General features: G+C 44.7%; 1 protein-coding gene and 1 non-coding gene across 6 annotated transcripts in view; one reads left to right on the top strand and one right to left on the bottom strand.

The window, feature by feature from the left end:
- HHAT (hedgehog acyltransferase) overlaps positions 1-14,713 on the top strand; it is a 331,516-nt gene that overhangs the window by 33,101 nt on the left and 283,702 nt on the right. For all 5 annotated transcript variants that reach the window (XM_078078155.1, XM_036095714.2, XM_036095719.2 and 2 more), the window contains one exon: positions 6,280-6,347. In XM_078078155.1, the coding sequence (XP_077934281.1) occupies positions 6,280-6,347 (68 nt within the window). The remainder of the gene's footprint in view (positions 1-6,279; positions 6,348-14,713) is intronic.
- On the bottom strand, positions 14,369-14,486 carry LOC118537963 (U5 spliceosomal RNA). Its single transcript, XR_004918376.1, has one exon. It is a non-coding gene; the product is annotated as a U5 spliceosomal RNA (small nuclear RNA).

The following is a 14,713-nucleotide window of genomic DNA, read 5'->3' as shown; positions in this document are numbered from 1 at the left end:
GTTATTTCCCTTAGTAAAGGTTGCTGATCTTCTTCATAACAGGTCCTGCTAAAATTCCTCAGATTGAGTCTTTTTTTTTTTTTTTTTTCCTTTTATGATTGGGAAATTTTCCAATTATATTTCCTATAATTTGTAGCTGATTATTTCTGGTCTAAAGGTATTTATTTTGGTTTCTGTATGTTAAGTTCCAACTATTTATTGAATTCTCTTAATGTTCCATTAACTTATTTTTGATTTTCCTAATTTTTGTGTTTAGATAATATCATCTGCAGATCATGCTAATGGTCTTGCTTCATCTATGATTGATTAGCTGGGACTTTTAGAACAATATAGTAGTTGGGAAAGAATGCTATTTTTATTTTAATTCTAATTTTAATGGAAATCCCTGTATTGTTTTTACCATTACTGAAAAGTTGAATAAACTTTTCTTTTCTTTTCTTTTCTTTTTTTAAATCATGCTAAGGAATCTGGCTAGCTCCCTTTAACTAAATTTTTTAAAATCAGCAGTGGGGGCGCCTGGGTGGCTCAGTTGTTAAGCTCTTCGGCTCGGGCCCTGATCCCAGGGTCCTGGGCTCGAACCCCTCTCAGGCTCCCTGCTCAGCCAGGAGCCTGCTTCTCCCTCTCCTACTCCCCCTGCTTATGTTCCCTCTCTAGCTGTGTCTCTCTCTGTCAAATAAATAAATAAAATCTTTAACAACAACAACAAAAAAATCAGCAGTAAATGTTGAATTCATTTTTAAAGCATCTTTTCAGATGATTGCATAGTTTTTTCCCTTTCAAGCTGTTGACATATTTTAAAGTTATACATTTTCCAGTATGGCTTATATGGATTCCTACAAGAAACCTAGGACTATGGTATTTTTAAATACACTGCTTGTTTCCAGGTTTTTCTTTTTTTAATTATTAATTTCTAAGTGAGATTAGTTGGTGTAGTTTTATTTTTTGTTTCATCAGATTTTAATATCAGCATTCTGTTAACTTTATAAAATGAATGGGGAAGTTTTTTGTTTTTTTTTTTTAAAGATTTTATTTATTTATTTGACAGAGAGAGAGATAGCTAGAGCAGGAACACAAGCAGGGGGAGTGGGAGAGGGAGAAGCAGGCTTCCCGCCAAGCAGGGAGCCCGATGTGGGACTCGATCCCAGGACACTGGGATCATGACCTGAGCCGAAGGCAGACGCTTAACGACTGAGCCACCCAGGCACCCGAATGGGGAAGTTTTTAATTGTGCATGCTTGGAACTATTTAAATAGTGTATGAGATCTCAGCATCAAAATTTGATATTCACTTGTAAGTTTGTCTAGGCATGGACTCTTTGGAAATAGATTCACTGAAAACTTCAGTATCTTTCAGTTATTTCAGGTTATATTTAGGTTTTCTTAAGTCAGTTTGAGTAATTTATATTTTTCTTTCTTTTTTTTTTTAGATTTTATTTTTACATAATCTCTACACCCAACGTGGGGCTCAAACTCAAAACCCTGACATCAAGAGTTACGTGCTCCACCATCTGAGCCAGCCAGGCACCCCTACATTTTCCCTTTTCATTGAAATTTTCAAATGTATTAACATCCAGTTGTAGATCACATAATGTTTTGAAACACACGTCTCATTTTTTCTGTTTTAGGGAATTTAGCAAAGGTTTTGTCTACTTAGTGGATCTGTTCTCTTTTTCAAAAAACAATCTCTTGGGTTTATTTATAAATTCTACCATTTTTATTTTTTCTGTGACAATTACTCTCTATTGAACTGTAGGCCATCCTAGATCCTTTTGGCTTTCCAGAGCCCAGTTTCAAGTTTTATGGTGTGGCTCTCTTCCTGAAAAGTTGCATATTAGGGACATTTTTATAAACAGAGTGGTATTTTCCATGAATTTGCATTTCCATTTCACAGACACTTTATTTTCATTTTTAAAAACTTGAGTGAGCAGAGGTTAATGTTTCTCTAAATAAACTCTGTAGCACCAGGAAGCCCCGACATTTAAGCAAGTGTGAACAAATGATTCATTTGAATTGCCATGTCCAATTTCTTTGTTTATATAGTAGATGTTCTGAAAATGGACTACAATTATAGTTGAACATTTTCACCTTCTACCTTCTGTTTATTCCTAAACTCACCTGTTCTTATCACATCACTAGTCTCAGTTTATAAGGAAAGGAGATAGCAGCACATTTACAGATTCTTCTTTGTGTTCATAACACACTAACCTCTCATGAGGGGCGGGCTTTGTAATCAGGAGGTAATTTTCCCCACTTGCTTTTGTGACCAGAGGAATTTGGTTGCAAGCCAGCTGGCAACTCTGTAGGGCCCAGTGCGGGGTGGGCGGCCTTGGGGGTGGGTAATGGGGGCTACCCCTGGTCCTGTCTTTGAACAGGTGGCCTTGCCCTTGGAACCATGGGAGGGGCCACCAGGGGTCCTTCAGTTAACGGTCTTTTGTGAAAGGACCCAAGTGCGTAGCCCCTGCGGGAGCCAGGCACTGCGCAGTGTGTCTTGATGGCCAGCATCGATGGTGTGTGTCGGGCTTCATGTTACGGTTCACCCTGTTTCCTCTGTCACCTGTGGCCAGGGTCGTAGGAAACGTTAGAGCTCCTGCTTTCCTACTGGGAATCCAAGATTGCTGGCTTACCCCTTCCTCTCAGCTTGCACGGGCCTTCTCCTCCTATGTGGACACTGGCCCTCAAGGGAGGGGAGTGTTGGCTTCCAGAGAGTCGATTTTTTTTTTTTTTTTTTTTTTAAGATTTTACTTATTTGAGAGAGAGAACCAGAGAGAGAGAGCACGAGGGAGTGGGGTAGAGGGAGAAGCAGGCCTCCTGCTGAGCGGGGAGCCTGATGTGGGGCTTAATTCCAGGACCCCGGGATCATGACCTGAGCCGAAGGCAGACGCTTAACGACTGAGCCACCCAGGCGCCCCCAGCCAGAGTCGACTTTCTTAACACCTGCAGTAAACTTGTCACAGTGACTTGGGACAGGGCCTGAGCTGGAGGGCATGTGAAGGCAACCCTTTGTGTTAGACCCCGCAGCTCCTTACTCCTCCAGCCAGTGCTCCCTGCCATTCTGTCAAACACAAAAGAGCATGCCCAGAGCTTACGGCTTCCTCTCTGCCGGAGTGTTTGCATCTCAGTCTGGGGCACTTCCACCTCTCTCGGGAGCCCCAAGGATTCCCATGCAAATTGCGTGCCTGGTGGCTTGCCTTGATAGACCCCAGAATTCTTTCAGGTGAGTAACAGATGAGCAGCCTTATTTGGGAGATTTGAAGGCCATTTATATTGTATGTTGCTTTGTATCCTATTTACATATATGATTTGATTTTGCTTGGGCTATTTCTACATCAACTTTTCATTCCCTGAATGGGATTTGGGAGAGGGGAGGAGGGGGCCCCAGTTCTTAAGAGTTGTCATGGGAAAACCAGCACCTTCTCATCCTTCTATATGACATTTCATATGAATTTTTGAGAGTTGGTTATCGTTAAATTCTTTTATCTGGAGAAGCCCATCTTTTCTGCTCCCTCCCTCTACTCATTCACTGCCACAGTCTGCTGTCCCCACCGGCTTCCTAGAGAAATAAAGAGTCAGTAGGAGCTGATTGGAATCTTTCAAATGCATAGAAACAGCAGGACATGTGAAGCCATGATTGGGTGTGCTGGTCCTCGGCAGTGGCTCGTGTCAGACGAGGGTGTGTGTGTGTGTCTCCTCCTCTTCCTGATTATTGCCCTCTAATTACCCCCCACCCCACCCCAGAAATGATTTCCTATCAAAATGTTGAGGGTGAAAGGGGTAGGTTAGTTAGCACTTTAAAGTAAATGGTTTACCACCACAGCTCATTGACATCGATTAAAATGCAAATCCTCTCACTCAGTAGGTAGAATGGGGCTTTGATGTATCCTCTTGTTGGGTGGTGGTTGGGGTGGGGAGAATCAACAGCTGATTTAGTAATGAGGGCTCATCAACAGAAATTGCTTCATTTCTATGCTCTGAGGCAGTTTTGTGGAGCGCTGAATTTTGGGAAATAGAACGAGGGCACCTCGAAGAAAGAGCTGGTTCTGCCTGAGAGTCAGGCCTGTGTGGTGTGGAGAAAATTGCTCAGGCAGAGAAGGCTTCTCTCCGTTTGCAGCGTCCTTTTGCTTGAGTGTATGTGAGGTACGATGAAAACTCTTGCCCTGAGTGAGAATATAGGATCTCTCGCTGAAGGGCCTCATCAGAGAAATTCTGAGGGCCGAAGCTCTTTAGGGAAAGATTTCCCACTACAGGTTCTCAACGGCCTTTCTCCTCTATCAACCAAATTCTGTAGCCGGCCTTTCTCCTCTATCAACCAAATTCTGTAGCCACGCATTTTCAGCTAACTTAAGACCACTTGAAGACGGGTGGATTCCAAAGAGGTTGCGAATGTATGTTGTATAGTATTTGTGTCAAGGAATCAGACAAGGGGGAGTTGTAGAAATTCTCCAAACCTGAGAGAGGATTTTTGGTTTAGAGCTGTGCTGTCCAGTACTGTAGCCATTAGCCGTACCAGCCCTTAAAATGTGGCCACTTCAAATTGAGATGTGCTGTAAGGATAACATGTGTATTGGATTTTGAAGAATTAGTAAGAAAAAGGGATGTAGGGCCCCTGGGTGGCTCAGTTGGTTAAGCGACTGCCTTCGGCTCAGGTCATGATCCCCGGGTCCTGGGATGGAGCCCCACCTCGAGCTCCCTGCTCTGCGGGGATCCTGCTTCTCCCTCTCCCTCTGCCTGCCACTCCCTCTGCTTGTGCTCTCTCTCTCTCTCTCTGTCAAATAAATAAAATCTTAAAAAAAAAGAAAAAAGGATGTAAAATGACTCATTCGTAATTGTTTAATACTGATTCCATGTTGAAATAAATAAGATATACTAAAATTTCATCTTTTTTTACTTTTCAAAATTGTGTCTCAGTATTTCCGTTGGGCATCACCAGACAGGATTTCATTTTTCTCCTACCTGCGCAGATTCCTTTTTCCCACTAGAGGGGGCTGCATTCTAGTTTCAGGAAGTCTGGTGCTTTCGCATGTAAATTTCAGTGCCTCTGTACTCTTTTTAAAAAAGAAGCAAAAAAACAAAAAGTTTCTGCTTTGTTTCAGTTCTGCACAATTCTGATGTTTGTGGAGGTTGCTATTTGTATGTAAGTGAAGCCAAAACAAGAGGCAAGAGGAAGAGAGGTTTTCCCACCTTCTTTGTGTTAATGAATTTTAGGAGGTTCCTGTTAACTTCTTTGTTGGATTGCAGTAGTTTGCCCTTTGTTTGTGGGCTCTTCCCTAGGACTTGAGTCTGTGCACAATTCACGCACACACAACGTGACGTGTGTGCAGCTGTAACAGAAAGAACCAGAGCCCTGCTGCAGTCACCCACCTCCACAGCGCCCCCTGCACTGCGTGGGATGCCGTGGGAATGTGTCCCGGAGCTGGGCCATGTGGCACCCTAGGCCAGTGCTCCCACCCCGCCCTTTGCTGTTGTTCCCAGGGGCAGTGTTGCCCATGGTTGGAGGTTGGGGCTCCTCTAGTGTGTGTGTGTGTGACTCTGCCCCTGGATCCTACTGTGAAACCAGCGTCCTTTCAGGATTATGTCTTAATGACTACACACTCTCCTGGTTTTCCTGCAGTCTTTCTGGGTAGTTCCTTTTCAGTTCTTCTGTGGTTTTGTAGGTTTGTTGGTCTGATGAGCACTGGTTTTCCCTTGTTTATATACTCTGAGCCTTTTGGGGTACCACGAGCCCCAGGCAAAGGCTGCGCCAATCTTGTTTTGTTTCATTCCTGGTATATCACAGTGTGTGCCTGGTTATTGTACACCCTTAAGAAGTATTTGAATATTTTGTTATGCTTTTTGTTTTAAACCAGTTGTATACTTATTACTATTATATGATTTCATTTTATAATCTTGTTAGCATTATGTCCATATTATGGGGCTGTGATCACCATCATTTTGTGGTGTGATCTGTTTAAAATAATTCTTCACCACCTAACCAGGTGAGGCATTTGCACTAATTCCCCCCTTGGTTCCTGTTGCTGAAAGCTTTTTCTCTTGATCCCTCTCCGTTTGTGACCCTTACTACAAATTGAAGGGGACATTTCCATCAGCCCCACTCTGTATTTCCAGGAACTTAGGTCACAGGAAACTGGAGTGGAAGGTCAAGGAGTCTGACGTGTCCCCATGTCTGTAGCTCAGTCCACAGGCAGGTTTTCAGAACATATTCCAGTTTCTCTTAGTGGTTCTCCTATTAAACCAACCCAGTTTTAAATAAAACTGACTAATGAAACACTGTTTTTCTTGTCAGAACATGAAGAGGAGCTGGATCGACAGTTTGCCCTGGAGATTGGCACTTTATTTGGAGGATTAAAGAAGGTACTTAGTGGATAAATGATAAATCTTCTCAGTTTTCAAACCTGGTTTCAGTATTTTGTCTTACTATTATATTTGGCTACTGATGAGCTGTGTATTTGTTTTTCTAAGCATTTGGATAGATTTTTATTTATTTATTTATTTTGATCGAGTTTTAAAATGATATAAAAACATTGCTTTCTACTGTTTTCACTCTAGGTATTTAGTGTGCCAGATATATTTTAAGTTCAATCAGTGTTTGTGGGCTGGCTTGGGACATAAAATAATGCTTGCATTCCAAGTTCCAAACACCCAACTTACAAATGAGCTTTTGGAAGACCATTCATTTCCAAGCTGGGCACTGCCTATTGCTGATATTTTTCTACTGTGAGAGTTGCACGTCTTGCTTAGAATTGCAACAAGTTTACTTCAATTTCCATTTTGATTTTCTAGGGTAATCTGTCCCTTCTTTCCAGCTTTGGCTCTGTATGGAGCCACTGTATTAGATGGAAGGCCCATGTTCTTGTGGGACTGGGAAGAGTGTCCTGCCCTGCATGGGGTGCCATTCCCGGCTTTTGTTGTTCTACCCACCAGAAGTTTCCCTGAAAAGCTGGACACAAATCAAGTTTTCGTTCATTGCATCCATTTGTAACTGTTTCTGACTTAAACAAGCCCTTTTAGGATATGAGTAAGACCGTAAGGTGGATGGTATTGTGCCCACTTCAGAGATGAGGAAATCTGGGAAACTTCTGTCGTGGTGGAATTTGAGATGTAGCAGGAGATAGCCCTAGTGAGTGTCTAAGATCTACTCTTTAGAAATATTTCACTATTGGATCTCTTACAACAGAAAAAAATGGTGACATCTCTCTCTTTCCCCCTCTTATAATTACAATTCAGGCATTTCAGACAATACTGAATTGTTTGCTAGGGGCAAAAATAAACAAACCCATTTTGGACTAAGAGACTTCTAGCTCTTGAGAAGAGAGGCCATTGCAAGGCAGGATGAGCAGCTGAACAGAGGGTCAGGCCCCAGCAAGTTCTCGAGCTGCGGCAGATTTCATTGTCAAGGGGCAGGCTCCGTCCTGCTGTGTGTGCCACTTCCAGACAAAGGGGCTTTGTCTTTGCTCACTTCCCAGCTCCTGTCACCACTCCTTCAAGTCTAGCTGCTTGACTCCCTGCCAAGGCTGTAGAGTCCTGGGGAGATGACCTTTGCTAAGCATTCTCCATGATAGACCCTCCCCCCACCCCCCATAACAGGGCATGGGTCAGGGGGTGTCAACATTCAGGACAACCCTGCCTTCATGAAAAACTGCATAAAGCACAGATACATGCCCTTGGAGCTCCAAGGACTCAGTCCTTTTCCATTCTGAAAAATCTCTGTCCATGCCTCTGTTTGTCAGACCATCCATCCATTGATCTGGTGCTATTGAGTACCTCTTGTCCTCATCTTTCTATATCATCCCTTGCAACTGGGGTGGGTAGTTCAGAGTCTTAGAATTTAGAGGGAAAGTGAGGAGTCCTGGTACATAGTCAGTAGATGAGGGCAATTGATACTGTGTCCTTGGTGAAGATCCTAAGACCCAGGGCCAGATGTAGTGTTAGGGAGTTCACAGATATCTGCTGAAAGTCTCATTTCAGCTAATACAGAGGCCTGATAGGTTCTGGACACTCCTTGATGTATATTTCCTTTCTTTGAGGTTATGGGAGGTGGTAAGCAAATGCTACCCTGCTCTAAATTCTAATCAAAAGAAGATACTTGGTGAGAGTAGGAATTGTGAACTTTAGAGAAGAGCTTTAATGTTCTCTGACCAGTCCGTGCCTTAAATGTTACAGTTGCTAAACTCAGCACTGCTGACATTTTAGACCAGATAATTCTCTGTTGTGGGGGAGCTGTTCTGTACATTGTAGGACGTTTCACAGTCTCCCTGGCTCTGCCTAGTATACCCCAGAGGCAACTACTGACCCAGGTCAGGACAATCAAAAATGTCTCCCGGCACTGACCGGTGTCTTTGAGAACAACTGGTCTATCGCAGTATTTAGGGGCTCTCCCCAAACAGCCTCTGCCATTTCTGATTTGCCATTTCTTTTGCTCAGCCTGTTTCCTCTTCTGGATTGTTTCTCTCCCCTTCCCTGTCTGGTCCGTATTCCCTTGTCATATCTGAGCCCAGTTAGCTCTCTGTCACAGAAGCATTGCCTGGACCTCTGAGCTGGGTTTAGTGCTCATTGTTCCTGACACTTCCCTGCCTCTCTCTTTATCCCCTTCCACACATAATACTTTTAATGAGTCTGTTTCTGGGCCCAAGTCTGTACTGAGTGTTGGGGACAAAATAGTTACTAGACAGATAAGGTTCCTGTCCCATTGTCTCTTAATGGGGACAGACTGAAGGTAAGTAAATGAACAAACCTAACAGCCACAGATCGAGCTAAATGATAATGATGAAAATATATAGGGTGATGTGATATAATGCTTTGGATTGTGTCTTGTGCCCTATAATGATGAATATATTTATACAGTTGTATTTTATATTATCCATCCTCCACTAGACTGTGAGTCCCACAGGGACAGGGCTGGGATTTAATCAATCTGGTATCTTTAGTGCCTAGAATAGAAGAGGTGAGTATTTTGTTGAATGTAACTGCAGGAAAGAGTGAATACCACTGTGCCGAGTTGTAACATTGGAGTAAAATGCATCAGTACTAACTGCCTGTAGAGAGATGTGTAGGTAAATGCGGAGTGGGACGGTGTTTATAGTCAGAGCAGGGAGAGACCACCGTGGCACAGCCCATCACAAACTGCTTCTGTACAGCTGAGCTACACAGAGTGGTGGGATTGGGCAGGGTCATCAGTAGAGGAGATGTTCCAGAGGGGCTCGCTGTGATTGGAAAAGGGAAGGAGGTATTAGGGAGATGCTGATCGAGGTGAAGCTTCACTGAGGATAGTGAAGGGGGTCTGGGGCTGAAATCGGGAATGCCTTTGGGCCTGGTAATGTCTTTGGCATGATGCTGATGGCACTTGCCGAGATGCCGGATGTGGGGGTGGGGAGCTCGTGTAGGTGCAGTCGCCTGCTCACGTCCCACACGCGGAGGCATTTGCATCCTCCTTTGCAATGTCTGCTCTTCCTGGCCTGGAAGGGCCCCTTCCTGCAGGAACCAGTGGCTTCCTGGCGCAGGTGTGTGCTGGGAGCCTGTGGGTGGCCAGGGCTGGGGCCTGCCTGGTCCCTTTCCATTTTGGGCCATTCTCTGTCTTGGTGTCTGGTGGTCCCCTTGTCTTTTTTTTTCGTGCTAGTTTTCTGGCTAGTGGTCCCAATCGATAAAGGAAACTTTTTAGTGCCATGTGCCTTGCTTGACTGTAGTAAATCGGGACAGGGTCTGAATCAAACTGATAACAAATGAAGCTCTATGTTGGGTTGTACTGTCATGAATTTTTTCCCCTTTTATTATTTCTGATTCAAGGTAGTTGGCATAACGGAAGGAGCACAGGTTTGGAGTTGGATGGACTTGAGTTCACAATGCAGTTTACTGCATTTTGGAAAATCCTTTAGCTCCTCCGAGCCTCAGTTTTGTTATCTGGAGCATGGAAAGGGGAGGTTGTGGGGAAAGAGATGCTGGATGGAGAGCACCCAGCCTGTGTGTGCCTGGTGCAGAATGGATGCCCAAAATGTGTTTTTGCGGTGGTGGTTATGTTTTTCCTTGCACGGAAAACATCCTTGTTTCAGAGTTAAGATTTGTTGATTCCCCTTCTCTGGCAAGCAGGTAATGTTCTACAGAGAAACATTTAAATCTAGACGGGGATTGCTACTGAAAGGAGCTCTCAAAAGCCTAATGTCTTACAAAAAATTTTGCACGTAATCCATTCCTCCTCCTTTTCTGAGGACGCTCCTTCCTGCGGCAGATTCTGAAATGGGGGCATCCTCGCAGATAATAAGTTCTTCCAGAAGTAGAATCAGAGGGGAATTTTCAGTGCCTGTCACAAGGGTGAGGAAGAAAAGACAAGATCAGAGGAGGGAAGCTTGATCACCTAAGTCTTTGAATGTGAAAAGAGGTACTTTTCTAAAGTACAGACCCAGTATTTATTTATTTATTTATTTAAAGATTTTATTTATTTGACAGAGAGAGACATAGCGAGAGAGGGAACACAAGCAGGGGGAGTGGGAGAGGGAGAAGCAGGCTTCCTGCGGAGCAGGGAGCCCGATGTGGGGCTCGATCCTAGGACCCTGGGATCATGACCTGAGCTGAAGGCAGGCACCTAATGACTGAGCCACCCAGGCACCCCGAGACCCAGTATTTAGCACTCAAGTTTCGCCTCTACAGATTTTAAGATTCAGCTCATTTTTTTTTAATTCCTCTGTATTTCAATACTTTATTTTGTTTTATATTTTTTAAAGATTTTATTTATTTGACAGAGACCCAGCGAGAGAGGGAACACAAGCAGGGGGGAGTGGGAGTGGGAGAGGGAGAAGCAGGCTTCCCGCTGAGCAGGGAGCCCAGTGCAGGGCTCCATCCCAGGACCCTGGGATCATGACCTGAGCTGAAGGCAGACGCTTAATGACTGAGCCACTCAGGCGCCCCTGTATTTCAATACTTTAAAAAAACAACAAGCTCTGTTTGATTCCCTGAACAAATACTCCTTGAGCACCCACTGTGTGAGAGGCTTCCAGGGGGTGGACTGGGTGCTGGGAGGCCAGGACATTCTGGGCTCAGTCTCTCTCCTCACTGGGTTCTGGATTTGGGGGAAGATGATGATTGGGCCGTGAGGCAGGTGATGCAACCCTCTGGGGGCTGTGCAGAAGCTGGGGGTGCATATGATTTGGATCCACGGTAATTCCAGCTGCGGTCTGGGGGGAAAGGTGGGTGAAGGGCAGAGCATGTATTCAGACCTGGATGAGAGAGAGCGAGAATAGCTTGGCTGGGAGGCTGGGTGTTGGGGGGAGGATGGTACAAGATAGATAGAAGCCGACCACCAAGGCTTTGGGCACCATATGTGGAGTGTGGACTTTATTCAGAAGGCAGCGGACAGTTACTGTGAACGGGTTCAGGCCACTGTCCTTTCTTCTGGGGGCCTCTCTCAGGACCCTTGTGATGTTCCTGCCTGGCCCACCCTGCACCTCCCCTTATCTTACCTCCTTTCCCCCGCCCCCCCCCCACAAGGTTTGTGCATCCCTGGGGTTAATGTCTCATAATGTTACTCAGAAGCCATTCATGCTCCCCATTTCTTATAGTATAAAGTGCGGACTCCATAGCTGACATTCAGCCCCATTTGTCCGCTGACCCTCCCTTTTGTCGGCCCCGCAGATCCTTGTGGTCACCCTTTGCTGCAAAGTAACAGGATTGTCTGCCATCCCCTGAAGATGCCTTGATGTTTCCTACCCATGACAGTTCCTGCAGACTGGTGTGCATGCCCCTGTGCTCGGGGAACAGCCCCCAGGGAACCTTCCCTGACTCCTCTCTCCTTGCTCTAACCTCCGGTTGGCATCGATTTCTCTCTCTCCTATGAGTTCCATTCCCAGGACTCTTTCCTGAATCTCTGTTATCTAACAGTTATCTGTTTGAGATGTCAGAGGATCTTTCATCTCTTCCTCCCCCTGCCTGACATTTAGTAGGCGTCCGGTAGTGTTTGTTGGGTTAAGGTGAACAGGCCTATCTCATTGGGGGCTTATTGTAAAGGAACATTGGTCCCTCAGCAACACTGGCTTTGTTGCATGTGTCTAAATTCTGGCAGGTGTAGAGAGTTTAGGTTTTACCTCCTTTTCATTAAGCTGTAGCCCCTCAGAGATGATTCCAGTGTTCTTATTATATCTCTACCTCCCTCCATCTGATGGGAGCAGATTAATAAGCAGTTTGGCTGTGCATGAGAACTTTCAGCCTGTCCTTATTAACAGAAAATTGGATTTTATGCAGCTTTGCCCCTTCACAGAGGGGCTGCCCAGCAGAGGCAGATTCCTGTGCTCTCTGCCAGCCCCTCAGGCGAAGAGGATGTGGGCTGAAGAATCTCCACGTGGTAGGGCCAAGAAACCCGCAGACTGGTGATGGGAGGAAGGTTTCTGAGCACACGTTGGGCCTGATTCCCTCTGGTTAACATAAAGAACTCCTGCTCTTTACCTGTCAGTACACTCTTACCTAGTCTCATCCCTGCTGGGTTTTCTTCTTGATGTGTAGAGAGAAGGGTGGGTGTTCCCCATGAAAGCTGAGTCAGGTCTCGTGGTGGGGATATAGGTTTTGAGTGAGACGTTTCTCAGCCACAAACCAGGGAGTTTACACGTGACTGTTTGCTTACCCACTGCTTTGTGGCCCAGGCTGCAGGGGTTCAGGGAAGTAACAGGTGTGGTTTCTTTCCCCTGAGAATGCCAGGCTGACCTACAGCTTCAACAGAGATGATGCACCATGTATTTAACAAAGGGGAGAGGCATCAGTCAAGCCAAAGAGAATACCAGTTATATACAACCAGGACAGTTGGCCCTGTTTGTGTGTCCTGGCATTACATTTAACAAAGTGTTTCCATGTGTGTGACTGTCTCTTGTCCAAGAGTTTCCATGTGCATGAATGTCTCCTGTTAGCATAGCCAAAAATTGCTGGGAGACTCTCTAGCCTTGGAATGACCAGGGAAGGCTCCCTGGACGAGATGGATTTGAGCTGAGCTTTGAACAGAAGGGTCATGTTTTGAACTGACCCACGCCTGTTTGGTGGTTCAACAAAAATCAAATTCTTTGGTTTTATTCTTGGTGGATTCCAGCAGTTGGAGGGAATTAAATGTCTTCCTGTCCCACAACTGTGCTGCCAAGTGGTATGTTATAAGGAAAGAGTCTAGAGCTGAATTGTGCCTTGTGTGCAATACTTATCAGTAGGCAGGTACAAAACTTGCCATCAAACCTGTTCCTGAAAGCTCGAGAAGCCTCTGTTCTCTGTCTTTAGGTACTCCAACCAGCACTTTGCAGGAAGATTTATCTGAGGCTGAGGCAGTCCTACCCTGTGGTTGAGAGCAGACGCTCTGCTAGCCTGATCAGGGATAGTCTTAGGAAGTAAAGGGACACAGAACCAAAGGAGGGCTAGACTTAGGGTGATTATCCCTGAAGCTCTGGGTGCCGGCCCAAGGGACACATGCCTCATCCTTACAAGAGTATTAGAGCCTGAGAAAATCGCCAACCCCCCACATATATTGAACACCACTTTCTTCATTTGTAAATTATTTATTTCTAACATTGCTTATGCTAATAAACTCTCAGGTGCAGCTTTAGATACCAATATTGGAATTATTTGAATTGCAGCCGTCTGGGACTGCATTTCCCATTAGCACGTTCAAATGCTAACTTTCCTTAATTTATACAACATACTTTATATAACTATTCTAACAGGATTCGGAAAGAAGCAGCAGAGATCAGCCCAGGCAGTTTGAACTGTGTCTTGGAGCTGAAATTTGGGGAAAGATGCGGGGAGGAGGGGAAACCCTTCTTTCTCTCAGTACATCCCCTAAAAGTAGTGTCTGTCAGCATTCCTTAAAAGGTTAATCATAACATGACAGGTGATAAGTCTCTGTTAAAAAGAAGTTAGAAGCAGCTTCAGGGTAGGAGTGAGCTCATGGGGCCTGTGGGAGATGTGAAGATGCTGTTCCAGGTGGGTGAGGGCTAGTTAGTTCATCATAATTTTGCTCCCAGGTTTCATGAAAGCAAATCTCAGACCAAGTCTGTCATGCACACAGTCACTTACTAGGCAGGCGGTAGAAACCAGACCTGTGAGCCCAACAAAATCCTTTGGAAACTTGTGCCACTGCCTTGCAAAGAAGTTTCCTTCCAGAGATAGGACCTTACGTAGACAGGGATTCAGGCAACCAGAAATTCTCTAATCCTGTGGGGGGTATGCAGGCCCTTAAGATCTAGTTTCAGACATTACCAAAGATATGGTTTCTAACTGGAATCATGCAGACTCAATAGCTTCATCAGTGACTGGGGTTTGTCACTGATTAGAAAAGCTTATAGTAATAAGAGAATAAATACCATATTAAAATGTGTCTTCATTCTCAAAGTTAAATCTTTTTTTGTAACAAATAATGTAGCCTTGCCCAAAAGCAAGGCCTCAAAAAATTGTTCAAAGACTCAGAATTGTTTCTCTCCACGGAAATCTTTAGTAAAAGGCGAAAGATTTATGCGTTTTGAAGAGAAACTGGAGTATGAGTGTAGTTTCCCCAATCTCACTACTCCAGTAACTGCAACTCCTAGTTCAGTGAGGGTGGCTCTTTATCCATGAGTGCTACTCCCTACTTAGTTTGCACAAGAAATTCTGTAAGTAAACTTTTCATAGTTAGAAATGTCCAGTTGGAAGAAATATTCTTTTAAAATTTGAAAAGATTGTACTCTATGCAGGGTACTATGGGTATGCAAATGAGAAGTCTGAGTCAT

Source organism: Halichoerus grypus, chromosome 7 (assembly GCF_964656455.1).
Source record: "Halichoerus grypus chromosome 7, mHalGry1.hap1.1, whole genome shotgun sequence".
NCBI classification, from domain to species: Eukaryota; Metazoa; Chordata; class Mammalia; order Carnivora; family Phocidae; genus Halichoerus; species Halichoerus grypus.
The sequence above is the reverse complement of the archived record's forward strand: the minus strand, read 5'-3'. Positions and strand labels throughout refer to the sequence as shown.